Source organism: Athene cunicularia (assembly GCF_003259725.1).
Source record: "Athene cunicularia isolate RWA chromosome 6 unlocalized genomic scaffold, athCun1 chr6_part1, whole genome shotgun sequence".
Lineage (NCBI taxonomy): Eukaryota > Metazoa > Chordata > Aves > Strigiformes > Strigidae > Athene > Athene cunicularia.
The window spans coordinates 5,917,640-5,944,914 of record NW_020799105.1 but is presented as its reverse complement, the minus strand read 5'-3'; the positions used below and the strand labels follow the sequence as shown (position 1 = coordinate 5,944,914).

The following is a 27,275-nucleotide window of genomic DNA, read 5'->3' as shown; positions in this document are numbered from 1 at the left end:
CAGTTGATAGAATGGGTCACTTTGACACTTCCCAGCTGATAAACAACATGTGGGTGCTGAATTCCTCCTAGGGGAGAAGGAGACACCCTGCCCTGCTGCAGTACCACTGCTGAACCAGGGTTCTAGCTCAGTGGTGTAGAGCCAGGTACTCTGAGAGCACAGTAGGCTTCCTGTGAGGACTAGCCCATGACAGTGGTCTCCCTAGCTTTTCAGAAGTGGACATCAATAGACTTATTACAGCTATAATAATTCCTAGTCTCACGGGCTGTACCCTTTCCAAGAAGGTGTGTTTTGTTGTGGTCAGAGCAGATGAAAGTGCGCAGTATTAAGGTTATCTGTGCATTTTCACTTTAAAAGTCATCATGTTTTTCCGCATTAGTGGCTTATGATTTTCTTGAATTTTCAGTGTCTAGGCTGTTTTACCAAGCTGTTCTTTGCCTGAGGGTTAGATTGAAAAATAGAAAGAAAAATAAAAGTAATTCCAACAGTCTTAAGAAGGTACTGGAAGTGATGATTTGTTGCTGTATAAAGAAAATTTGTTGCTACTTTCTTTTTTAGATTGCATCAGTGCCTCTGCAGCTGGCAGTAGAAATTTGATACCTCATCCAAAATAGGTCAGTCTTTTCCAAATAAGAAACTGTGGCCATTCTGTGCAGGGAAATGACTCCATTGGAAATTGCAGGAATTGTATTTAAGTGGGATGGCAAGCTCAGAATGAAACTGAAAGTGTCAAATCCAGGGGGGGAAGAATTAAAAAGGAAAAAAAAAAAAGCTGGGAGCTGAGGTTTATGAAAAGCAGGTTCTGCTTGACAAACCTGATCTCCTTCTATAACAGGGCGACGTGCTTATTGAATGAGGGAAAGGCTGTGGATGTTGTTTACCTTGACTTCAGTAAGGTAGACACTTAGACAACAAGGTGAAACTGGCTGCTTGCAGCTTGGATGGGCACACACTTTGCTGGGCAAAAAACTGGTGGGATGGTGGGGCCCAGAGGGTTGTGGTGAACGGAGTTAAATCTGGTTGGCAGCCAGTCACGAGTGGTGTCCCCCAGGGCTCGGTTTTGGGGCCACTCCTGTTTAACATCTTTATTGATGATCTGGAGGGGATCGAGTGCACCCTCAGTCAGTTTGCAGGTGACACCCAGTTGGGCGGGAGTGTTGATCTGCTCGAGGGTAGGGAGGCTCTGCAGAGAGACCTGGACAGGCTGGAGCCATGGGCTGAGGCCAACTGGAGGAGTTTCAATAAGGCCAAATGCCGGGGGCTGCCCTTGGGCCACAACAACCCCCAGCAGCGCTACAGGCTTGGGGAGGAGTGGCTGGAGAGCTGCCAGTCAGAGAGGGACCTGGGGGTGCTGATTGACAGCCGGCTGAATATGAGCCAGCAGTGTGCCCAGGTGGCCAAGAAGGCCAATGGCATCCTGGCCTGTGTCAGCAATAGCGTGGCCAGCAGGGACACGGAAGGGATCTGACCCCTGTACTCAGCACTGGTGAGGCCGCACCTCGATTCCTGTGTTCAGTTTTGGGCCCCTCACTACAAAAAGGACATTGAATGACTCGAGCGTGTCCAGAGAAGGGCAACGGAGCTGGTGCAGGGTCTGGAGCACAGGTCGTACGGGGAGCGGCTGAGGGAACTGGGGTTGTTTAGTCTGGAGAAGAGGAGGCTGAGGGGAGACCTCATCGCCCTCTACAGCTCCCTGAAAGGAGGGTGCAGAGAGCTGGGGATGAGTCTCTTTAACCAAGTAACAAGCGATAGGACAAGAGGGAATGGCCTCATGTTGTGCTAGGGAAGGTTTAGAGTAGATATTAGGAAGCATTTCTTTACAGAACAGGTTGTTAGGGGTTGGAATGGGCTGCCCAGGGAGGTGGTGGAGTCCCCATCCCTGGAGGTGTTCAAGAGTAGGGTCGACATAGTGCTGAGGGATATGGTGTAGTTGGGAACTGTCAGTGTCAGGTTAATGGTTGGACTTGATGATTTTCAGGGTCTTTTCCAACCTAGACGATTCTGTGATTCTGTAAATGTATCTTGCATAGTTTCAAGGAAAATAAAGGAAAATGAGCTCAGTTAATGATAAGGGCTCATTTGCTAATAGTGCCAGAACCTTTCATTGGTGCTGTTCACAAATATATAAACATGGTGTAGCATAGCACAGGATCCAGACCCTTGATTTGAGCAGTCCCGGGTCTTTGTTGCCCTTGCTCAGTGCCTGGCAATTTCTTCACTCTGATAACCAGTTTGTTCTGCAAATGAATTGTCAGTTCTCCAGAAGAGCAGCATGAAAGTACGCGTTTACATGAGCAAGTTTATTCTAGGTTATGTACTTAAGGGGTCTCCTTTCAATCCTTGTCCCTTGATCTTTGCTTTTCTCCTCCACTCCACCAGCAGTGTTGGAGGACAGGCAGTACCATATTATATTGCACACATGGGTTTCTGTATGCTGATCTGTACCTGACATATAGGGACAGGAATGACTGGCTTAGGGTTGCTTGGAAACCCCATAGTAGAACTGAGAATTGTAATATGGGATCATTTTCTCACTGTTTTTATACATTTACTCAGAAATATGTCTAACAGCAGTTAGAGGAAAGCTACTGCTTTACAGTAGTTAAATTTCAGAAATTTTCTAGTTCAGCATCTAAGTCCCCGCAATCCTTCTGTATGTTCTGTGTTATATTTATCTTGTTAAGACACCTGATAGAGGAGTTTGCCTGGCAAGGAGAGAAAATGAGCTGACACCACAGTCCTAGGGAGAGTTTTTAAAACCATTGACTTCTCATGTTTTGTAGCCTTTTGATGGCTTAAAAGTGTATGGCAGAGATCCACATGGTAGAAATCACTTAGCATTTATTGTTGAGTTGCTGCATGCAACGCTCTGTTTGAGGTCTGAGTCCCACCAGACTGTGGGGGTCCCCGAGAATGTAAAACTAAGCAGAAAAAAAGCCAGGGAGTTTTATATATTGGGAATGGAAGCACAAATATGTAAATTAGTGCATGTAACAAAGTTGCCCAAGTTTTCACAAGAAATTTGTAATGGAACCAGGGATTGACTGTCCAAAATGCCCAGCAAATTACGAGTACTGCCTTTCCCTTCTGAATTACTTCAAAAGCTTTCTCTTTTGAAACAAACAGTAATTCATGGAAACATTCTCCCACGCATTCTGGGAGAATAGAGGATCAGTCAAGACTTTCTGTGTGGCGGCAAGGGCAGAGCTGTGCTCTATGAAAGTAAATAATCTGCTAGTAGATGATTTAGTGAAGTCAAATAAAATTAAAACAGAAGAAAATATTTATATCTTATGTTATAAAAGGAAAAAAGCAGATGGAAGACTTACTGAACTTGTTTCAAAATGGTATGGTAAACCACTTCAGACCTATTTTTACTTCTCTTTGAGTCAGTGGGTTTTAGTGTGATGGTTCCTGTTATGGCTTCCAACACAGCTGCTGTAGAAGCTTCAACAGAGTTAGCTGCCTTGTCTCCATAGACCTCTATGTAATTTGTGTCCCTAACCATCTTTGGACTAGACCAGTCTTAAAAATCCAGACTAGAACAAGGAATTCCGCTGTGAGATAAGATTAATGTAATAAATTATGTTTTGTTCACAGGTCTGGAAGTGTCAGAAATCATTGGACTGAGATTTACTCTTTTGTGGAAAGCCTAGCTGAGAAGTTCATAAGGTAGAGTTTTCTTAAGATGATAATTTTAATTTGCTATATATAAAATTTATTTTTTCATTCACTGCTTCTTAGCAAATTGAAATCTGCTGAAGTAATGTGTGTGTGTGTGATATGCATCTGGCTTATTCTTCTGTTTCAGTCCGATGTTGCGGATGTCTTTCATCGTTTTTTCTTCACGAGGCACTACAGTCATGAAACTAACAGAAAACAGGCAAGTACTCCCCACCCTCCATCCATCCTCTCAAGCAGTGAGTGGCCCCAGAACCAGAATTTGGAGGTCTGTCTCAGTTCTTGGTGTGGCGCCAACCGAAATCCTGTCCACTATTCCCAACTGAAAGAGGGATTAGAAGGCCTTTGGGTCTCCCATTACCATTTTGTTTTCAGACTTATATGAGAAAGGCAGCACTGGGCTGTCTGTTCTTTAACACAGTATTTCAGGGAGAAACTGCATATTCAGTCAAGAATTCATGCACATCCTCACTAACCCCAACTACCCAAATAAGGGCAGTTTTTCTGTAAGAGGTCTCAGACCCTGAGCTGATGAGTGAAAGACTATATGGAAGACCCACAGTGTCCTTCAAAGTGACCCAAAGCCCTGAACATTACACCAGCAGCCAGCGGTAGCCAGTTGTTGGGAGCACCACCTTGCCAGGCTGTTGCACCCTTCTCCTGGGCTGCCTTCAGACAGCACCCATGGTTTGCCACAGAGGCAGTTTGCAAAGCCAAGCGACAGGCTTCTTAAGAGAAAGAGAGTCTGAGGCTAGAGCAAAATTCTTGTTGCCACCCTCACAACCAAATCCTCTCTTAAAAAAAAAACCAAACCAAAACAAAACAACCCCCAAACCACCACCAACAACAAAGAAAACCCAAAACTCAAAAAGCCCACAAAACCAGAAAATCCCCACCCCAAAAACTAAAACAAAAAAACCAAATAACTTTGGGCTATGCACAGAAATCCCTGTCATGGAGGTGTTTCTAAGTATTTTCTTTCATTTCAGCTTAAAGCCCTTGCTTTTGCTACAGCTTTTGTCTGTGTTAGGTCCTCTGTTGTACAGTGCGCCCTATAAATAAAGGGGACTCTGGAGGAGTCTTGAAAGAGCAACACCATCCTCTCTATTTTGTAGTCCAGGGCCTCATCCAAAGCCAGAAATCCCACAAGGGTCTTGCGTTGCTGCTGGCTCCACTGAGATTTGGCTCAGGTCTCCATCTTGTACCTTGCTCAAACTTGCTGACTTCTCCCAGGTGGATTTGCTCTTTGCAAGGTGGAAAGTAGACAGGAACCCTGTGGCAGCCTGTTGAAGATGGTATTAGAATATTCACTCTCCTAAACTCCTGTTCTCTGTATTGATCACCATGTGTGCCATTTCAGATATTTTATACTTTGAAAGGGTTAAAATGTACTTTTTGCTCTAAGGACATCCCCAGGCCCAGCTCCTGATTTTACCTTTGTCCCAGACTCACTCCTGTTTTCTCTGTAATTTGGGTTGCACTGCCTAAAATGCCATTTGCAAAATGCAGTTTAGGGAGGCTCTCACTATCTTTTTAAGAAAAGTATGCCCCATAGCATCTGGGGGGAATGTTTGGACTTTTGGGTCTTTTAGTGATCAGTGATCAATTAAATTATTAATTTCCCTGAGCAATCCTCTTGGCTAACAGATATTTGTGGAGTAAGAAGCTGCGCAACAGGGGGTCATGGTATCAAAGTCCCTCTCTTACCAGGGAGCAATCTGTGCCCCAGGAAGGTTGATCAATCCCCTGTCTAGAATAGGAAATTCTCATCATTCCCATCCTGTTCTCTCATATTTTGGCCTCTGTCTTTATAATGGAAAAGTCCTAATCCTAACTGTCCTGATGATTGATTGAATACGGAGTTTTATTTGTCCCATTTTCATGACAGGGTCATAAGCTTTAAATTCTCATTCCATCTGCAGTTTGTTAGTTTCCTATCTGGGATTTGCTTTAGTTCAATCTTATCCTGACTGACAGTGTATCAGAATGAGGGAACAGGGACAGAATTGTTCCCTAGAAATGTGTTAACCCTAACATTGTATCCTATGTCCAGTTTTGTGCACCCATGGGTGTTTGGCTGAAAAATTGTGGGGTTTGAAAAATCTTGGTTTTACCAGTGTTTTAGCTGATATCTATGCACTCTGTGCAATGTATTGAGAGGGTGCATAATCTAGCTGTGGTACAGAAATATCTCGACAAAAGAAAAAAGAACTTTCAATAACATTTTCTCCTGCATTTGTTTTTTGGTTTTTTTTATCCAAAGGGAAGCCATAAGACGAGGGCTCGACATTCTTCAGTATGAAGTGCCTGGAGGAGACACCTTCATGCATGAAGGATTTAAAAGGGTAAACATCACAGTACCTCCTTTCTTTGATTTATACATATAAACTTTGCTTTGCTTGCTACCAATGTACTTAAGAGCTAACAATGTTCTACACTTCGTTGCAGGCAAATGAGCAGATTTATCACGAAACCTATGGAGGTATGTATTGTATATCACTCATGTTATATATCTGCATTGAAAAGACAGGGATGATAGTTCTTTGTGACCTGCAGTAAACCCGCTGAAAGAAGTGTTGGAGAAGGAATTGGTGTTACACAATCACTACATTCCATTTTGACTACAGCCCTACTTTAAACGCATGATTCATGGTTTATTAAGACCAGAGGAGACCAGTATGATCACAGATCTGACCCAGTGCAGAATACAGACCAAAGCATTACAACCAGAACTGTCTATCCTGCACCCAGGGGACAGGAATAGCCAGATTTTCTGTCCCTTTCTGTACTGATGCACTCAGCTCTGTCTGCAATGTGTGCCCAAGCCCTCGTTCTTGTTAGTGTAGGTGTGAATGCAATCAGCTGAGATTTTTTGCATCAGTGTGAGTGATTTGGGCTCAGATTCTGACTTCCTAAAATGTTAATTTTCACTAAATTTAGAGAGAGAAGTGTATTTGTGTATTCCATCTGTGCCAAAAGAAGGCCTAATTAGGTAATCTGAACACTTCTTGTCTGGTTTGTACCCTGGTGTGCAGTTGTTCTAATTTGTGGCCTGATGGTCTCTTTGGAAGATGGAGAAATGAGTCAGTGCCTTGTTTAATGAAATAGGCTGTGAGTGTAGAATCTTCAGCAGCAACTCTGCATGTTTGTCAGGTACTTCTGCCAGTGAAATCAAGAGTCCTGAGGAGTCCAACTGAAAACTATTTTACCTCTTCATAATATACAACTAAGATCTAATCAACTATTCTATAAGATGATTAGGAAGGAAAAAGGAGTACGTGAGATCTGGATTTATAAACTATGATATCAGGGAAGAAACAAGTGTTCAAAAGAAAGCAAAATAAGATTTCCAGTTTTTCAGACTTTTTCAAACATGCTGGGTAGGGAAAAAAAAAAAAAAAAGCATCAAGAAATCCAAGCTATTTTTCCCCCCAAGTTTCAGGTCATTTTTTTTTAAGATTTATGTCTGTCTGACATGACATTGGAAGGACTGCATGGCATAAGAAACTTGTCAGAACTAATCAGTCTTTAATTTCAGTCAGTATGGGGAAGGACACCTGAAATTGTAACAGATTATTTTGAAACAATAACAGATACTTCCCTAAAAGTAATACCTATATATATTAGTTACTTTGCTGAAGAACTGTTGAAGCAGAATGGTTAATTGAACCATAGTTTGCATATTAATTTGGTTCAATTTTGTTAACATGTTGCATTTTTCTAGGTACTATTGTATTCTATACTGCATTACACATATAGCTATTCAAAGTCCATGCAACCTTTTCCCTTAAGCTTAGGCGGGACATGAAATGTCTTATTGCAACACATGAATTTCCTCCAATTGACCTGATCTTAAGGTTTTCACATGCTCAGAATTCCTATGAATTTCACTGATGGCTCTTGTTGCTCAAGCAGTATAGGACTGAACCCCCCATATAGAAGCACATTTCATGCCATGTTCATTGGGGTAGCTCCTTGAAAGTCTGCTGGAGGGGAAGGTCGGATGGCTCCTTTTGCAGATGTATCTCCTACCATAGTCTCTGGGCAAGGTTTGTGTAGAGACATGTTTGTCAAGAGAGAAAGCCTCTCCTCTGCAGATCCATTTTGCCACTTCTCCACATGAAGGATTTAGATGTAATCTTGGTGGGTGATGGATTTTACTCAGAATAAAGAAGTTTGTGCATGGACTGTGTTAGGGCAGTGCTCCTCCTTCCTTCTGTTATGCTTATGATATGAAGGTGCGTTAATTTTGACTTCTTGCATGCTATTATGCATCTGACCTTCAGCTGGTATATCTCCAATAAAGTCCATACAAATCAGGCTGAGAGTCTGGCCTTGTGGTTTTGCGTTTATTTGTCAGCAGAAAGGAATGCCTCACTTCAAACTTTCTTTTCATTGCTAAATCTTGTGTCATACATATGCAATCTCTTAACTCTCCTCCATGTAGGAGTTCGGACTGCTAGTGTGATTATTGCTCTGACGGATGGAGAATTGCAAGATGTTCAGTTTTATTATGCAGAACAAGAAGTAAGTCACCTTCACATTTACCTAAACTAGCTTATGTCAAACCTGTAGGCATCTACTGCTGGCTTCACTGATTATATGGCTTTGTAATTAATGGCAATTTTTTTTTAGGCTAACAGAGCCAGAAGCTTTGGAGCTATTGTTTATTGTGTTGGAGTGAAAGATTTCAATGAAACTCAGGTAACTTTGCTTGCTTTCTATTTGTTCTGCTTTTCTTATACTAGTACACAAGTAACAGCATCAGATGAAGGCATTTAATTACTTGAGGCATAAATCATTTCATGTCAGTATGATGTCTTTTAGCAAGTATGAAAGGGCCCGGTTTTGTTCACTGTAATTTTATTTTCCTCATGATTTATGATTGTCTTTCTCTGCAGCTGTCAACAATTGCTGACAGCATCGATCATGTTTTTCCAGTTACGGGAGGCTTTTATGCCCTAAGAGGAACCATTGATTCAGTAAGTTGGGGATTCTGAAACCCAGAAAAGGGTACCCTTTCCCATATAGCCTTACCTATAAAGCATAGGTAAAAATGATTGCCAAAAATGCCATTATCTAAATCTTTTAGATTCTCAAGAAATCTTGCATTGAGATCCTAGCGGCTGAACCATCGAGTGTTTGTGCAGGAGGTAAGTTTCCACAAGAACAATGTGATAAGGCAAATGAATGACAATGGTGAAATGTCAGTAACTACCTAACGTGGTATTGGAGCTGAAGCCCATGGATGTGTTAGAGCATCCCTTCAGGCTGTGGCTAAAGACCCATGTGTTCCTTCTCACTTGAGGAAAAAAATTTTTCCAACAAACATGTAGCTGTTGCATCCAAATGCCAGTTTAGAGTTGACTGAGGTAGCACTCACGGAATTGGGGATACTACTTTTCAAAATATCCAGGGGAAGGAGACAGAAGTGATATAAAGCCAGACTGTCAGAGCTGCTTTAGAATCTAGAGGTGATGTCTCATAAATTTCTGGAAAGACTGCATTCCTGGGATCTGCTAGGACTCGTGAGCAATTAGAACAAGGTTTATTGAGCTGGATATAATTAACTGCATAGGCCAGGGTACCTGATGTGTTTTCCAAAGTACTACATTTTACTTACTCGCAAGGAAAGAACCCTTCCTGTGTATGGTAAATGTGAAGAATCCCCAGAGGAGCTGTTGATAATTTCATGCCTTTCGTGTCTAGTATATTTAACTTGGATTTGTTCTAGTTTATGTTAGCAATTCACTTGCTGTGTTTTTGTGTACTTAAGAGGCTAATGGAGCAGAGAAAGAGTGACACCGTAAGTTTGCTGGAAGATACCATTTACAGCATGGTTATTTAGATCTTGATGTTTACTGTCTTGCGTTCCATTTCCTTATACACTATAAAAATGAGCACATAAAAATAAAATAGCAATGATGCATGAAAGCTAACCTTGAAAACATAAAAATAGGAAACTCAGAAAAAATCCAATAAATATCACAGAGAAAAGAAACTGTTCACTCTTCATTTTCACATGTTGATCACAATGTGATCTTGCCCAGAATATTTCAATTTAAAATGAAATATCCTTGTGTCTTTTGAACTATTCCTAAATATATAGTTGTGGGCTAGACATTGTGATAAAATCTTGTCTGTGGAAAAATTTAAAAAGGCAGTATTTTGCTTTTAAAAATCTACTTGTGGAGTTGATAAAAACAATTTCAAAGCTTTGACATTTCAAAGATTTTTTTATCCCATAGTGATAAATTCTTTTTTTGCTTGCATATTTGTATACCAGGCAATTTATTTTTTTTGTGTGCAATAGTGTATTGCAAGCTTTCCTGTTCACCAAAAACTGCATTTAGCTACATGAAAATGTGAATGTTCCAATTTCAGTAGTATCTTGTAATGGTTTGGAGCCATTTTAAGAGTATTGGAAAGTTGAATTTGAAACCATTTTTTTCAAATGAAAATTTGAAAATATTTTTCTAAAGCATTTGAAGAAATAATTTTTCAAAAAAAAATTTGCTTTTCAAAAATTGATATATTTCATCAAAAAGTAAAGTTTCTCTATCTCAAAAGAAATCAGTTTGATTCCTGATTTATGAGTTCAAACCACTTCATTTTTTGCCAAGCTTGCTAGGTAACTAGTTTATCACAAATGTGATTAAAAATACACAAGTACACTTAAAAATAGTTTACCCTCCTTAAAAAAAAAATAATGTTGCATTACTTGCATCTGTAAAAGTTTTTCAGTGTCTTTGTGGCTTTCAAATCAGATCATTATAAATCAGACAGAACCAGTTTCTGTGTATTGTGCTGATTCACCAAAATACTGGCCCTTGTTTCACTTAAATTCTGATGTTTGTTCTGTCCCTGTTGAGAAAGCCGTCCAGCAAAAGCTGACAGACAGCGAAGTGTGGTGCTGAATCACAAGGGTATGAAGACTTGGATCTTGCGTGCTTGAAGCTTTGCTTGTTAGCAGCAGGGAGCATGAAAATAGGAGGAAGCCAAAACTGCAGCTCCAAATGGTGCATGTTGTCATTGTGGGTTAAATGATCTTTAGAACCAAGAATCAGCCCTGTAATAGCTTTTATTATGAGTCTAGTCCTACAAGCCTTATCTCTGAGATTAACTCCTGCAAGAGGCTTTAAAGTGTGAGGATGCCAATATTTACACTTGTGCCTGGCTTTATTATCCTTGATTATCCCACTTCAGCATAGCCAGAGGTTCATCTTTATAGCTGTGTGTACCACTGTCTCCTGGAGGGAATCTCCTGGGATTGAACAATTTTTTTTCATGGTAGCATGAATCCAGATTCTGAATCAAGTTCACTGGACAGTCAGATATAGTTCTGCTCAATATGTAATGTGATTGAGGGTTTTTTAATGTACTTTATATGGACTTTAATGCAAAAAATACCAAAGCCTGTGAAGTCATCTCAGAATTTTCATGCATTTTAAATGTAGGTAATTACTAATATAGTTTACTGATAATGTACAGTTTGAATCCTATATAAATATATATGTATACCACTGTATTTAGAACTGGCTGAAAATTAGAACATAAGATTTTCTAGAAAAACAACATTCCTCCCCCTTTTTTTGAAGTTAGGAATTTTGTTTTTAAAAAAAATACATAATTGAAATTTGGATTTCAGAATTTTGATTGAAAAATAGTAGTCCTTTTGAAAGAGAGCAATATATTATCACATTTTCCAGCAAAGAGGCTTGCTTATTTACAGTCTTGAAATGTGGCTCTGTCCATGCTTTTTGTATGAAACCTATCTGACTGAGGAGGTGATAATCAGTTTGGCTTTTCATTCAGTGTTACTACTAATTTTTAGAACCTGATATGAGATCATGAGGGCTTTGTGTTGTTCACTGGAAGCCAGTCGTGATCAGGGCTTAGAGCAGGCTGACCTACTCCTTGTAACTGTTCTTGTAACTCATAATTACCACTGTGCTGGTGATTACTGGTGATCTCGGCTTCATTTTTGACTTGCTAGAGGTTTAGTAAAATGCTGATGAAACAATTTTCATGTGGTGACAATTCCAGTTGGGACTCTGGCTTTCTGTGATGGGTCTATTTGGCAAGTCCATTTACAAATTGATCTCGTCATGTTGTGACAGCTATCTGATGTTTAATGCTTTTTGACCCTGCAAATCCATTGTCCCCAATGTGGAACAATGTAGTTGGGTCCTTTTTGTTCCCTCTGATTTAAAGTGACCGAGACATGCAGCCTGTAAACAGGCTATCAGTGCAGCATCAGAGGTGCCTCATATCCTCTTTGACAGCATCATTGCTTTGATTATGCTTATGGTACGTAGATGTGATTGAAAGGTTTTGTTGGATGTGGCATCCTACTGGCCACATCAACTACCAGGTGTGGATGCAAGCCGTCAGCTTCTCATCAGAGTCACAGAAGCAAAGCCGACAGCGCAGACAGCGCACACCAGCTTCAACCTACCATCTCGCTGCTAGCGCTGCCTAGTTATTTCAGTGCTGACCTTTTTCCCTTCACTGTCTTGTCAAAAGCTACAATCTACAATCTGACAGTAACTAGGGAAGAAAAGGACGCAGCCAGAGCCAGGGCGCAAAATTAAATGGAATTAGCCATTTCAGCAGACCATCATCCAGAACAGCATCCGAAGGGGCAGGCTTCTTAACGGTAATGACCAAATCCAGTATCACCTGTTTACATTTCCATGCAAGTCTGGTATTGAAACTATATTGTGAGCTTGTGTTGGTGAACTGGTTACTACCCAGTCAACTGTTCATGACTGACTCTGCAGAGTGGCAGGGATGGTGAAAAGAAGGGCAGGAAAGGTAAACTGTCTTGACAAGACTAAACTTCTAGACGTAGCTTTTACCTTTGATGTTCTGTGTTGAAAGTCTCTTACTTGCTGCTTCTTTTTAAAGCCACTGAAATAGCTATCAATTAACCCTTTGTGGTAGCTGCCTTTTAAGACCATTAGTTCAGGAGGGGGTAAAAAGAAATCTAAGTGCCGTTTTATTTTTATAATGTAAAATTGAGAGGAAAAAAAAAATCATTTTAGCTGGGTGTTCAAGTTACTGTGGAGTGGGCTGGCTACAAACAAGTCTGGGGTGATGCATGGTCCCAGGCAGGTAGTTCTGGTGAGTGTGCGCAGAGGCTCAGTTGCCCTTGGGGCTGACCATGACTGGCAGCTCTGCCGGCAAAAAAAAGGGATGCTCATCAAGAATAACTCTTAGAATATTGGCTGGATTGGACGAAGGCATGAATCAGACTTAGAGTAACTCCAGATTCTTACTGGATTAAGAAGCAACTGAATCTGCCCTACAGTCCATTTCTATTTGTTTAAGGAAGTAACCTCCACCTGCAGTGGGAACAAGGAGGTATAACCCCTCCCTTAAGAAGGAGGCCAAAATCTGATTCTGGAATTGTGCATTTGACTCTTGATGTGCTCAGTGAGGTCTCAGATTTGATCATCTTTCTTCAGCAAAGTGCCAAATTGCACTTAAATTTCACTTTAATATGCACTCCAGTACATGTTTTCTTTTTCCCCTTCCCAAATATCTTCTCTGATTCCCATGTTCCTTGCAGCCTGTGTCAGTTCAGAGCACTGTTCTAAGGGAAACTTACCATGAGGAAAACCAGAGTGTGGGTTTCCAGTGCTTGATCATAACTTGTGTGTATCCTTGTCCACTTCACTCAGAGTTGCACTAGACCTCAGTGTAGTGAGAATGTATTTTTTGGCAAGAACAAGCTGTTTGTATGGAAAAGTTAAAGCACTCCACGTCCTCATGCTAGCTTGCCTTGCAGTAACTTGATAGTGAAGAGCAGGCAGACTAAGCTGAATCTGTATTTCAGCCACATTTGGGCCTCATACAGTGTTATCCAATAACAAGTCCTTCCTTCAAAGCATACAAATAACGTGGCAGTGGATCATATGAAATGTTATCAAAAGCCAGATCTCATACCACTGAAAATTAGGTACTGCTCCCCTCAATCCTATCAACATTGTCTTCCTCTCGTTTTTATTATGTTGGTCAGATTCTAATTGATAATGCACGTGGACTTGTTCATGTATGGGTTTACTTGCGACTAGTAGAGAACTTCTGTGCAGTTCATTCTTATTTTTCTATGTGTATCTTGAAGATTAATTGGTCTTGTGTTGTGCTGATATTCCCCTGGTATTGGGCTGGTCTCAAACACTGCTCAGTGGCTGGGATAAGTGAGCTCTGTGGAGGGTTTAGCTAAATCAGGAGATTTATGTGTGAAAGTGCAACTTCTGTGCTTTTCTTGCTGTATACCATGGATCTTGGCTGTCATCTGGCTTCTTGCATGTAGCATCAAAGGGAGTTTCAAAAATACATTTGGCACAGAACAAATTTGTAATGTCTCTCTGCCTGTCTGTATTAAAGATGTTATCTCTGTGGTCAGTGTAGCAACTACAGTGCAGTTTTGACTTAAAGGGAGGTTTCCCTTGCCACTCCGTCTCCTCGTGCATCTTGTGCCTAGTTTGGCAATTTGGGCTGGCAATTTGTGTCATGCTCTACCTGTGTAAAGTAGAAGGGAAGGAAGAGCAGCAAACCCTGTACTGTTACCCATATAGTTTACTAAGAAATCATTTTAAAAGCTTGCTGTGGAGAAGCTGAGAAGACCAAACCAGGCTTCTTAATACCTTCTTTCTCAGATTACCTCTCCTGTTTCTAACTGTCCTGGGGACACTGACTCCAAGAGGTTTTGCAGTAGACATAAACTTACCTGATGCTACCACAACTTGTCACTGTCCCTTCCCTTCTGCACATTTCTGGTCCCAGCAGGTGCTCAGCCAGGCAAATCCCCTTACTTATCTCTCTGGCAACAAACAGAGGGTTGTTTTTCAGCTGTGTGAGCAAGCTCAGTGCACTGCAACTTGATCAGTGGTACCAACAGTAGAGGGCATGTGCAGTTGGGATCTCACTTCTGACAACAGCTTTCCTAGATAAGAAACTGCTCTATGAGTAAAAAGACCATTGAAACGTTGGCTTAAAAAACTGACAGCGCTTTTTCTGTTTGAATGAACAAATCAAAGTTGCTTATCAAAGTATTGACAAAAATCACTGGTGTCCTGTCCCTGTGTCATTGTCATCGTGTGTCATGTGTCACTGCTCCCCCATCAGGACTGAAGAAACATAAGTTGAGAACATCTAAGGGGCAGGTTTAGGAGTGCTTGCTCTGGCCAGCAGACAGTGTGCCTGATGTGACAGGTCTCTTGTGCCACTGGCGGTTTCTGCTGCTGGGACAGGGGTGTGGGGGAAGAGCACAAAGAAAATTGCAGCACCTAGGTTTTTAGTTATTGCCACATGCAACAGATACTAATGGGGCTGTGCACAGGCTCAGTTCTTATACAGACTGAAAGATTGTTTTTTTCCAGGACTTGTACCAGACGCAAAGACTCCTCTCTGATTCACAGGAGGGTTATGTGGGGAGTTCTGTTTGTCTGCATCTGTCTGAATAGAGCTGCTGCTGAAAGCTAAGTGCTATCTGCTGTGGAGATAGGAGGAAGGACTGGTGCTCATGGTTAGCAAAAGTGTCTGGCCCAAAAGCTGTGGGGGAACCATGAGATGATGTCAGCCATGTCAGGCTCACAGTATTACTGGGCCACCTTTAACTAAGGTACTGGGAGTCAATGGGATGCCTGTGGGAGCAACCTTGAGACAAGTGTTACTATTTGAAGCACTGGTGCCACTGTAGCACTCTTTTGCTGCTGAATATTGGTGTCAGTGGGGTTGTTTAGGGCAGAAAGCAGCAATTGTAATGTTGTAATTCAGATCACTCTGGAAGGAAACACTGTATTTGAGCTGTTTTTCATGACTCTTCTGCATTTTTACTTACAGAATCATTTCAGGTTGTGGTAAGAGGCAACGGCTTTTATCATGCAAGAAATATCGACCAGGTACTCTGCAGCTTCAAGCTCAACGACAGTCTTACTATCAGTAAGTTTGCAGGCTAATGGATTCCAGTGCCCCCTTTGGCTGTGACACCTCATGAGTGACAGAGGTGACACAGCCCACCTCTCATCCATGTTGGGGGAGTCCTTGCAGTGGAGCGCAGGGGAGCTGAGAAGGGATCTACAGCTAACAGAAGCTTGAAATGCATCTTTATGCAACTGTGTGACCTGTGGGCATTGTCATGAGGGCTTACATGGGATGTGCTGCTGCACAATGAATTTCAGCATCATTGTAACGGTGCACATGAGTGATGCACACAGCCAGTGAGGACAGGTTGTTAGGTTTTAAGACAGAGAAATAAAATTGCTCCCTATTCCCTTGTTCATCAGCAGTAAAAAGAAATAATGCTATCTTGATCCCCTGGTCGTGCCTTCAGACTCATTATTCACCAGTTCAGGAGACCCTCACCATAAAGTAGGCCCTTCCCAGTCCTGCTCTGTTCCTCTTACACCAGTTGCTGGTCTCATTGCAGTGAGCCTGTAACATGAAAATTCCTTGTCATCACTGTGCTGAACAGGGTCTTTTGTTAGCTCCATCAGTAGCCAGGCAAAGAACTGAATGGCCGAAAAAGACTGAGTGTCCCGTTTCTCAGCAGTCCTCTTATTCCTGAGAAGCCATATATGTCTGGCAGGGTGAAGCACAGCATGGGGAGAGGTGCTTTGCTCCTTTTCTGTATATACTACCCTTCTTGGCCGAGCACAGTAGAGGCTTTCATATCCTGTCGCGGTCAGACTGGTGCCTTCCCTAGCAGTGAATTCACTTACAAGAGGGAGTGTAAAATTATGTATGAATTGCTCCTTCATTTCTCATCCTAGTTGCTTACATGGAGGCTGCATTAAATAAACTCTGGTGGTCTTGCTGTCATTCCACCTACAGATGCCTTTTGCCAGGAATTTGTTTCTTGTGGTTTACCAGGTAGACAAACTTTTTTTTTTTTTTCTTCTTCCTTGTCCCTAATGCACTGGCACCTTGACTAGACTTCACACAGTGTGTGCTGACTTGGGCCTGGAAGTACACAGGAGGAAAACTACCCTAATTCTATATCTCGTCTGTGCTGTGTTCTTCTTGGGTTAGGTCTGCAACAGATGTTGTGATGCAACACTCATCTGTGCCAGCTGGCTTTTTTCCCTTCTGGCTTTCCCTGAAACATATCACTATAATTTCTATGGTCTCATCTCTGCCAAAACAGGGAAATGAACTTTGTCTTCAGGTGTGCTTGGGGTGAGTGAAGCATGAACGAACAACTCTTCTATCTGTTGTTGCTCGAGATTTTAATTTTTTTTCCTAGGTAGAAAGACTAATCAAGCCTCTAGGGTTTAAATAAACTGACATCTTTTACCAGCCCCTAATTCACTTGGTTTAGACTTCTGTGAACCAGTCTTTCTCTGGAGTAGCATCTTAGCTGCTTTGGGCCATTTGGAGCTAAGGTGAGGTCAGCTGCAGTGGCTCATGTGCTCTTGTGCCTCAGTTATGCACTTTTAGTGGAATGACATTGCAGGATTACCTGCATGGGTCTTGGCTCTCTGGATGTGACTTTTGAAAGCAACAGGATCAGCACTGCTGACTCTTGGAGCAGCAGAGTGCAGCAAGGCAGAAAAATACCCATGGCCTTACATTTGACTCTGCCTTCACCAGACTCCTATAAACATGGGTTGTTTCTGGATGATACTGCCACTGAGGGAAGGTTGGGGACAGAAAAATGAGCAGCTGCTGCAGAACAAGTCCTTACAGTAACATCAGTCATGGAACCTCTCTGTCTGTCTCCCATATATGACCAACCATGTTTGTTTTTTTTTCCTCTGGTGTCTATCCACTTCATCTCACTTCTGTCCACTTCATCTCTGTTCTTCTTTTTCCCTGGGCTCAAACAGTGCAGCCTTGGCTTTTCCTGTGTGTGCATGTGTGTTTGGAAGTGGATAGGCAAAAACTGCACCCTGTACTTTCGACCCCTTGGGTAACTTGTGGGATCAGATGGCTTATCACTGCTGTCAGGAGCAGAGATATACTTCCATTTCTTACCTGTGGTATCTCTAGCCTGATAACGTTATATTGGCATCAACAAGAAGCATCATCCTAGTACTTGGCTTTGTAATCAGTACCATTGGGGAATATTGGTACTTGCCTATACACTGAATTCATCTGTGCATCTTATTGGTGTCAGTGCTTCTCCAGAGTGTGGCCTGCTTGGAACAATTTTTTTTTTTCATCCCTGACAGTTATATTCATTTCTTTTCAGATGAAAAGCCGACCCTTGTTCACGATACTTACTTACTTTGTCCTGCCCCAGTGATAGAAGATGCTGGACAGTAAGTATTGCTTTCTGGCACATGTCAAGAGAGGGGACTACTGGATGAGGATGTCATTAATGAGCCAAGGGCTCAGAATTTTGCTGAAGTGCCAAGCTACTAAATTTGTGTATGTGGCAGGATTACCTCCATCCCCTTTGTGTGTGTATGTGGCAGGATTACCTCCATCCCCTTTGTGCCAAATGCTTTCTAGTATGAGCCAGCACAGCTCTATTCAATGTTGGATCTTCAGCACAGCTGAACCAAAGGCCTTATTGGACCATGATCCCATATCACGGAATCATAAAATGGTGATTTATTCTCTGGTCCTATAGCCTGTTTTTTTCAAACCAAAAGGTAATTGAATTCTAGGCAAACTTTTCGTTTTGATTGAAAAGAGATAGTTGATTTGAATTCCTTTGCTGCTGTTGTAGATGTTGATTCCTGTGTTTTACCCTGCTCTGGCTAGTGTTGGTATTTTTCAGCTGTTGTGAACCTGCAGACTTCTGGGAGACATGCCACAAGGCCCTACCTTCCCATGGGTGATCCTGTGGTGCTTAAATACTGTACTGGGGGTGAGGGAGAATGCCTCCCTCCTCTTTACTATTTGGTATGGGTTTTGTGGGGGCTTTTTGTTTGGTTGGGGTTTGTTTGTTGTTTTTTTTTCCTTTTCCTTCAGACCCTTTCTCTGGTATTGGAGAATGGCTAAGGCGATTCTTCTTCAGTTTCAGTGTTATTTCAGTGTTTTAACCCCTCAACCTCAGTGTAGGTATTCTGGATTTACTTGGATGTAAAAGACAACACATTGTGGCTTTTTAAGCTGCAGAAGGGGTTTAAAAAGAAAAAAAAAAGCCTTAAAGTTTCTTGTGCTATCTAGGGTAGTATTGGAAATATCTGAGGCTTTGTGTTATGACTCACTGTCCTAGTGCCCTTAGCCCCAGGTGGAATGTAGGTTTTTACATAAAGAGCATGTGCCCCAACTCAATTAAGCCAACATAAAAAGGGTAGCTCCTGGACAATCAGAGACACAAATGCAGGTAAGCACCTGAAGTCGTGAATATGTCTTGACTCAGCAGAACATTTTATCCATGTGTGTTCATAAGCCAATGGCTAAAACAGAGCCAGAATAAAGGGAACAATGGGTATAAAGTTGACACTAAAAATAAGTGTATCTGTTTTATGCTTTAGGGTGGTTTTCCTACAAGTCAGCATGAACAATGGGCTAACCTTCATCTCCAGTTCTGTCAGTATCACCAGCACACAGTGTGTAAGTAATTTCAATGGAGCTTGACAGAGAAACCATGACATCTTGGAAAGAGGCGGTGGCTCTTTCAGGCAAAGTCTCCTTGAGTGAGTGTGAGTTCTCTAGAGCTTCTGCATCACAGTTACTGACTGGATCCCAGCAGTTCTTTGAAAAATAACCAGGGCTAGTTAAGTTTAAATCATTATTGATTTAAATCATGATAGATTTAATGAATAAAAAAATTACAACAAAAAGAACCCTGCCCATTCCTATCCCAGGAAAGAGAGAATCTCAAAGCTGTGATCTGACTAGAAGGGAATCTGGTAAAATGAGGGAAGGAGCATCAGGAAGCAACACCCCATTAAGCTGTGAGATCCGTTATGGGATCTGCAGTGAAAGGTGCAGCTGCTAGGACTTGGATCTGGAAGGGCCACAGTGTGGAAGGTCCTCTAAATTTACATGGTTATTTTTTCATCGGAACTTACAGTATTTGTTCTTAGACCACCACAATTTGCCTTTACTAGTTCAGGATTCACTAAGGTATTTTTACAGTTTTAGTGATAGGAGCTGGTCACTTTTCTCTTGGCATCACAGGGGATGACCAGAAAGAGATAGCAGCCTCAGATCCTGGGATAAGCTTCTTGATAAGAGGCTGCTGCTCAGCCCAGCCAAGAGAGAATGTGCTTTTGTGGGACAGCGATGGCTGTGGTATAAGCATCTCTTGGTCAGAAAGACCACCTATCCCCAGGTGTAGTGTCAGGAACCAACAGCTAGAAGTAATTCCTTATCAAAATCTGATTTTAGAATCAAATCATCAAAATGAAGAAGCTGACTACTGGATAAGCAGTGGTCTTCCTTGCCTTGGAGTAAAAATAGGCAATGCCCGAGGCTGGTGCAAGCAAGTATGGTAGCTACAGATTTGGTCGTGTGCTTGTGGGCTAAACAAAGTTTGCTGAAGTACCTGGTAGCAAACACTTTGATACAAAGTTGAGCTTTATTGATACTAGTGTCAAAAGGACTTTTATATCCTATGCCAAGTGCTGTGATGTTGGTTTGTAATCATTGTTGGCCCTTTTGACAGCTGCAGAACAGAAGGACAAGAATTAAGATAAAGGCAGTAACTGAATTTGCCAATCTGATTTCTGATCTTTTCAGCAATGAAGCTCATGCCAGATTGCTGGAACAGTCTGGGGTGCAGGGACTCAGAATTTAGCAGAGATGTGTTTGCTGCTTCACCTGGTTATTTTTATTTTTCCAAAACTTTCCACCAAATTTTCTACACTGAAGACTGACATTTTCACACTTATTCCTCTCTTCTACCTCAGGTACAATAAAACCTTTTGAATCTGCAGTGAAACACAGGCACTAACTGGTGCATTTAGTTACCCATATGTAGTTTATTTCTGATGAAGACTGAAGTCTTAGCTCTATCTGGGCTTCCTACAGACCAGAACATGGACAGAGGAAGCTTTCCTCTCTAGCCTTATGATAAAGAGAGGAATCCAATCTCCAGTCCTGTCAGTCTAACAGTTTTTGACTGGCCTCTTGCAGATTGAATGTGAAGGAGGCAGGGAGCCTTATTCTCAGCAGGTACAAAAAAAGACTGTCTCGCTCCAGTTACATCCCATAAGCAGGGAGACTGGCAGTTCAGTTTCCAACTTTGTCTTAATTTCATGCATTTCATTCTTCTCGTTTTAGAGACTCCCTCTGTTTCCTTTCCTCTCCCATTTCCTTTTCTGTGGGTAGCAGTCAGCTGGCCTGCTCAGCTTTCCTCCCAGCTGGCCCTTCTGTCCTTTCTTTACAGTAAGTATCTTCTCTTCACCCTACTCCTAAAGCCTCTGTGTGATTCCCCATGCTTATTTCTGTTCAGCTGCATGAAGTCTGCTATTTCCTTTTCGAAGTCCAGCTTCACTGCAATGCTTTGTATATTTTATAATTAAAAAACGGGTCTTTAGCTTCTTGCTGCCAGCAGCTCCTCCATTGCTGCTGGCAAATGTCTCGGTGATTTATATTAGCATTAGCATGGGAGAAGCAATGCCTGGGAACAAAGGCTGCAAAACAAGGAGGTAATGTGTGTTTGGAGTAACAGTAGCAGTGGTTTGTGCATCTGTGGCTCATGCGCTGCATTGGTGCTGTGCTTGGATTTGTTTTTAGGGAGTGCAGCAATACCTCTTAATGTTATGCTTGACTTGTATTCATCCTTTCCTCAGCAAGGTGATTTCAGTGGGAATTCATGCCTCTCAGGTGTCTGCTTTCCAGATGCATGAATGCTACATGGGGCCATAGAGGAGGGCTGCAGCACTGAACTGCACCTGGGTACTGTGTCTTCTAACAGGACTCCTCTGAGCAGGGGATCTGGCACATGTCACAGCACTCCACCTTGGCTTTCAGCTGCTCCCCGACCAAATGAATGAGGTGACCTAAATAGCATATCCCAAAACAGATTGTTTTGTTGCATCTATAACAAGAAGCCACAGAGTAGTTGAGAGATGGTGAGGCTGTGACACAGAGATGTGGGACACCTGCATGGAGTAGGAACTGTGGTTGTGTTAGTCCTGTCGTGAACGTGTCAGTCCTGACAGCTCTAGGATTTGACCTGAGAAGGAGCTAGGTACCACCCAAAAGTAGCTTCAGATTTAATAAGGTGAATCTCATAGACTTTATCCCCCATAAATCTTCTTTGGAAATTGCTTTCTTTCCATTTATATTCCCACCTATCTTTCTTTGAAAATCTCTTACAGGTTCCTCTCTAGTCAGCTTCTATTCCCTCAGACTGACTCACAAACCTTTCTTCAAGGTCTTTTCACATCTTCCTAGTCCCAGGCTCTCCTCTAGTTTTCTGCCAGTTTTTCCCTGTTCTCTGGTACCCCTGTTGCTGGTAAACTGAACCTCTTAAACTCAGAAAACCTACCATTGAAGAGGTTTCTTTTCCCACTATAAAAGAAACCGCTGAAGTATCAGAGCTAATCTTAACTTCATCCCAGATCACGGTGCAGTCCAAGGAAATGGCATGTCCCAGGATGCCACTGCCCATCTGCAGCAAATGTTTAATTTCCAAAAAGCCATGTGCTCTGTATGTTCTTCAGGGGCCAAGCAGCATACGAACACCTGTACTCATCAGAGCAATACAGACTTCTGAACACACTGACTGAAATGCTCAAAGTACAAAGAATCCATCAAGATTTACTCAGGAAAATCAGAGCTATGATTCTCTTTGGTTGCCTGGCTGTTCTGAAAAAGGAATTTCAAGTGTTAACACTTAAAATTTTTTGATTCTAGTAATTTTAAAGAAAATTTAACTTTTATTTTTGAATGTAAACCCTTAATTATCCAGCCCTGGAGTCCCATCATTGTCTGCAGACAAATATGGAATATAAGATTCAGAAATGCTTAAGACCATGATTACAGCATCTCATTAAAATTAGTCAAACCAACCCTAGGAAGCATACCAAGGACCAGTAGCATTAAGGACTAGTTTGCATCATCACTCAGGCTGTGTTTGTGTGTGTAGTTTGAGTCAAGAGGCAATACAGGCAGGCTTGGGAGCTCATGAGGCTGAGCGAGTAAATTGTGCTCTGTTCTGTGTTGTTGACATGCAAACAGTTACCCATAAGCTCTTAGCACCAGTATTCCCATTCTTGGAATATCGTCATTTGCATATTCTGCATCTCTAGTGATGGAAGGTTACTCTGCACACCTGAGAGTCTGTGGTCATGTAGTTTGCAGCGCCCCTCTGGCAGTGTTAAGAGACCTGTCAACACAGATTTGGAAATGGTGTGTATACAAAAGTTTAACAGCCATGAGTCTAGTGGATATAAATATACCATAAATTTATACATAAATTATAGATATACACAGCACAAACAAGAGGTACTTCCCTGAATTATGACTTCAAATACAGGTTTATCACATCAAATCAATACTGATGTGACCCTAATAATAACAGTGATTGACTGCACAATCTGCTTGAGACCTTGTAGTGAGGGAAACCTGGCTCATTTTGCCTTGTATAAATATTATACATATATAACATCAGGGCTCCTGACTTGTTTGTGACATGTGCAGATAACTCAGGAGTAATCGTCTTGCTTTCAGCTGACTGGGACCATCCTTTTTATTGCTCTCCTGATTCTCTTTCTGCTGCTGGCTCTGGCTCTTCTGTGGTGGTTCTGGCCCCTTTGCTGCACAGTGGTAAGTACAAATTTTTATTCTTTTGACTTTCGTCTCTTCTCTGCAAAAGCATAAAGTGTTGGAGTGAGTGGTTAACTTTGTTAACAAAACTGCTGCCAGGTTTGTAAGGCCTTGATTCAACAAATTGCTTAAAGTGCTTGTTGAAGTCACTCTGGTCTGGGTTTTTGAATGTTGCAAGGCCTATGTGATTTTGACACTGAATAAGAAGTTTAAGTGAGCTTGTGGACATGGCCCAAGTTTCTGTAGAGATTGAGACCTCCTTAGAACAAGATTTGAAAACTGCTGCAGAAGAGTGTAATAGAACTGATTTATTAATACGTGCATGGGCTGTTACAGTCCCTTTTAAAGACAAGAGTTAGTCTTTCTTTTTTATTCAGAGGAGCTGCGGGTTCTGAGTGAATATTTTGCGCTAGCTTGATAATTGCATGATATTTTTAAGGCAGAACTACCAGAATATGGAGTTGTATATGAATTAATAGACCACTTCTTGACTAATCAGATAGTTCAATGTGATGGATTTAGCTTCTGATCTGCATTTATTTTATGCCTGCTGAAAAGCAGTGGAGCTAATGAGAGGATTGAATGTGGAGGAATGGAGCACAGCAACCCATCTGTGATATGAGCAAGAAAGCAGAAAGATAAATGAACCCTACCATTATCTCAGAGTTCTCCCATTGTTTATATATTCCAGGTGATCAAGGAGCCACCACCACCACCACCTCCAGAGCCTGTAAGTATGCTATTTTTGAGCTGTTGCACTGTCTGCAACCACTGTAGTGTATTCTGCTGCCCAGGAACATGTAGGTGTCTTAATGACACCTTGAAGACTGGGAGAGGAAGTCTTTTGGGTCAGGACAATTATTTCTGCCTTCTGGCCTCTATGTACACACAGCAAAATTATTTCTATCCACAATGAAAATAGTTGCATAACTCAGAAGTCCACATTTCATTCCTTCTGCTGTGCATCAAGTGGATGTGTAGGCAAATCTTTGCTTCTCAAACTGTGCTGAAAGCTGTCCCTCATTCAGTAAAGCTGCTGTTCTCAGCAGGAGTTTATCCCAGATAGGCAGTAAGGAACAAAGTCTGGCAAATAGAAGAAAGGACAATAAAGGCCACAGTCTTGTGGCTTTGGTACAGGAGAGAGAGACAAGAGCCTGCCCTGGCTGAGGCTCTGCTGCAGTGACCTTTGGAAGGACATTTAGCCTTTTCCCATATAGGTTGAGAGCTGTTTAAGGCAGGGTTGTATTTAGCTCTTTTGGGGACAGTAGCATACTGATTCTGACCTCAGCTTAGTTTCACTGTATTAATTTCATGAAAATAGTAGTGATAAATACAAATACCTCCAGAGAAAACTCATTCCCACCTTTATTTCTTTCCTGGGCATAGACAGTTAAGATGGAAAAATACTTGCCTAACCCACAAGAGAAGCTTACAGTTTGCTGCTAACTTGCTATAACTTGGCATGAATATCAGGAAGCGACCACAGCTGCTGTTTTGAGGTTGCCAGAGGCCACCATTAATGTGTATGTGATCCTGTTACTTATCCTGGGCAGCAGCATTGTGACAATCTAACTTTAGAATACGCACCAAAAATCATGCTGGGTGATTAGTGTTGTCATGAAGCATGCAATTGCAGCCATGCTGTGTTTGAAGGAAGTTTCAGAGAGCATCGCACCCCTGCAGCAGAGTTCCCAGATGCTTTGCAATTATTCTGATCAGCAGAGATTTTAAATGCAATCAAAGAGACTGTGAGCTGATGTAAGCCTCCAGGAATAACACAGAATACAGATGCTATCCATCCCTTTACTTGGCCTTATCTTTATACGGTATAGACTGTTGTTTTGTTATACTTCTAGCCTCCCTAGATATGGTGACCTGCCCTTTGACTGATGTAGTCTGGTATTGTTGCTATTAAACTGAATATAGTTATCTAAAATTTGTTTGAAACCACAAGCACTAGATTTCCATTACTTTTCAAAATGTATGTGGTAGCTGTTGATGTTGCTTTGCTGTGTGTTCAGTGTAGGGGATATTTGTATAAATCCTCTGTCAGCTGGAAAAGAATCGGTTATCACTCTGTCCTGCTACTGTCAGGCTTGCCATGAATAAGGGTTGTTAGACATGAAGACTTGAAATCTGTGTTGCATCCCACGGAAGACGCAGGATATTTTGTATAGTACACAAGTTCACAATGAAATTAAATATAAATGAATTAAAACTGCTGATGTAGTTCACTGGGTACTGTTTTAGATGTGCCACGAAATGGGATAAAATGTGTATATATATTTATTATACTCTTAAATAAAAAACAAAGCCAAACCGAAAACAACAAAACCCAACATCAAACCACAGTGCCTTTCTTGTATATTTATTTCCTTAACTTAGGGTAAAACCAAAACAATAGGGGAAAAAAAACACTCAACAGAAAAAAATCCAAAAAAAAAAAAATCAACCCCCCTTACTAGTTAACAGAAATGTCAGGTCTAGTCTTGCCATACTAAAGAATTTATTGGAGGAACTGACCCATGAACCATAGCTGAGAGATCAGGTGTCACTGAATAACTAATGGGAATACCCTTCTCCAAGGCATAACCTGAGAGTTAAATATGAACAAACAAAAATTAAGGCATGTTTAGCTATTATTGGCTTTTGTACTCTCAATTCCTTTTAAATTCCAATGTAGGGCAATTTTGAGAAAATACCACCTAGTAATCTGACAGTAATTTTTGTCCTTCTCTAGTATTTGGATTTCACTTTATTGTTGGGGGTTTTTTTTAGTAAAAACTAAGTCTAGCCAGTGTTTCTAGAAACATACTTGTGCTGATAAAAATAAGCAGACAGCACTGCTCATGGCCAGTCCAAGAGCAGCAGGCACATCTGCATATCAACATGAGGTATAGTTATTTGGCTTTATTAAAGAGTGTGAGGAATGAAGATGGTGTTGTAGGAGGCTTGTTGGGCCCTTTGCTCAATTATTCGTGTATTTGGAGAGTGTCATGGTATGACTTTCAGCTGCCTCAACTCAGCATATTGATAGGGTGTCTCAGAAATCCCTGTGACTTCTATCAGCTCAAGATGATAGAGCTGGAGATGTGTTCCCAGGGTTGTTGAACCAGAAACATTTGCCAACTTTTAGTTAAGTAAGAACAGAACAATGAATCTGAAGAAAAACCCTGATTTGGGCTCTCCCACGTTCGAGAAAAATAATCTGCAGTCTTGATAACTGCAGGTCAAAAACTCTGGATCTGAGTTTCCTGACAATTTGGAGATGTTCCAGTCTGAGTCCTGGTTCTAAACTGTACAGCCTGAGCCAGACTCTACAAAGAATCAAGCAGCGTAGAATAACTAGTTACAGCTGCCATGAGAAAAGGGTCTGATGCACATGTTAGAAAACTCACAGTGGTAGCTTTTTTCCTCTGTTAGGTGACATTAAGTTCTAAAAGCACAATTAATAAATGATTTCTTTGGGCTAACTGATTGCTGCATTTTCTGCATAGCATAGTGGCAAGCCAGTATAATGTACGATTCATCTCCACTTTGCCTTCTCTTACAAGTCAGTTGTGATTTTGAAGCTCAATGCATATTTGACTAAATAAAAGCTGCCTGGAGAGAGGAATAGTCAATCCTCTTTGGCTTCCCTAGTTAAAATTGCAGCTGCAACAACAAGAGACTTTTGTTTTTTGTCAGAATATAACAGATAAAGCCAGATATCCAAGGACTGAACTATAGGATGTTCAGTTGTTTTCCACAGTTTATGCTGTTTATATGAGAACAGCAGTAATGTCTCCCTGTCTTTTCCATAGGAATCAGATGATGAAGATGGATTGCCAAAGAAAAAGTGGCCAACTGTGGACGCATCTTATTATGGAGGTCGAGGTGTTGGTGGGATTAAGAGGATGGAGGTATTT

At 41.5% G+C, this 27,275-nt stretch overlaps 1 protein-coding gene across 1 annotated transcript in view; it reads left to right on the top strand.

Annotated features, from left to right (window-relative positions):
* ANTXRL (ANTXR like) overlaps nucleotides 1–27,275 on the top strand; it is a 64,278-nt gene that overhangs the window by 14,842 nt on the left and 22,161 nt on the right. Inside the window, exons 3-16 of the mRNA XM_026851381.1 lie at nucleotides 3,601–3,672; nucleotides 3,812–3,883; nucleotides 5,945–6,026; nucleotides 6,130–6,163; nucleotides 8,129–8,208; nucleotides 8,317–8,385; nucleotides 8,583–8,663; nucleotides 8,774–8,834; nucleotides 15,535–15,633; nucleotides 17,885–17,954; nucleotides 19,122–19,200; nucleotides 23,272–23,367; nucleotides 24,059–24,097; nucleotides 27,171–27,269. Of these exons, the coding sequence (XP_026707182.1) occupies nucleotides 3,601–3,672; nucleotides 3,812–3,883; nucleotides 5,945–6,026; nucleotides 6,130–6,163; nucleotides 8,129–8,208; nucleotides 8,317–8,385; nucleotides 8,583–8,663; nucleotides 8,774–8,834; nucleotides 15,535–15,633; nucleotides 17,885–17,954; nucleotides 19,122–19,200; nucleotides 23,272–23,367; nucleotides 24,059–24,097; nucleotides 27,171–27,269 (1,033 nt within the window). The remainder of the gene's footprint in view (nucleotides 1–3,600; nucleotides 3,673–3,811; nucleotides 3,884–5,944; nucleotides 6,027–6,129; nucleotides 6,164–8,128; nucleotides 8,209–8,316; nucleotides 8,386–8,582; nucleotides 8,664–8,773; nucleotides 8,835–15,534; nucleotides 15,634–17,884; nucleotides 17,955–19,121; nucleotides 19,201–23,271; nucleotides 23,368–24,058; nucleotides 24,098–27,170; nucleotides 27,270–27,275) is intronic.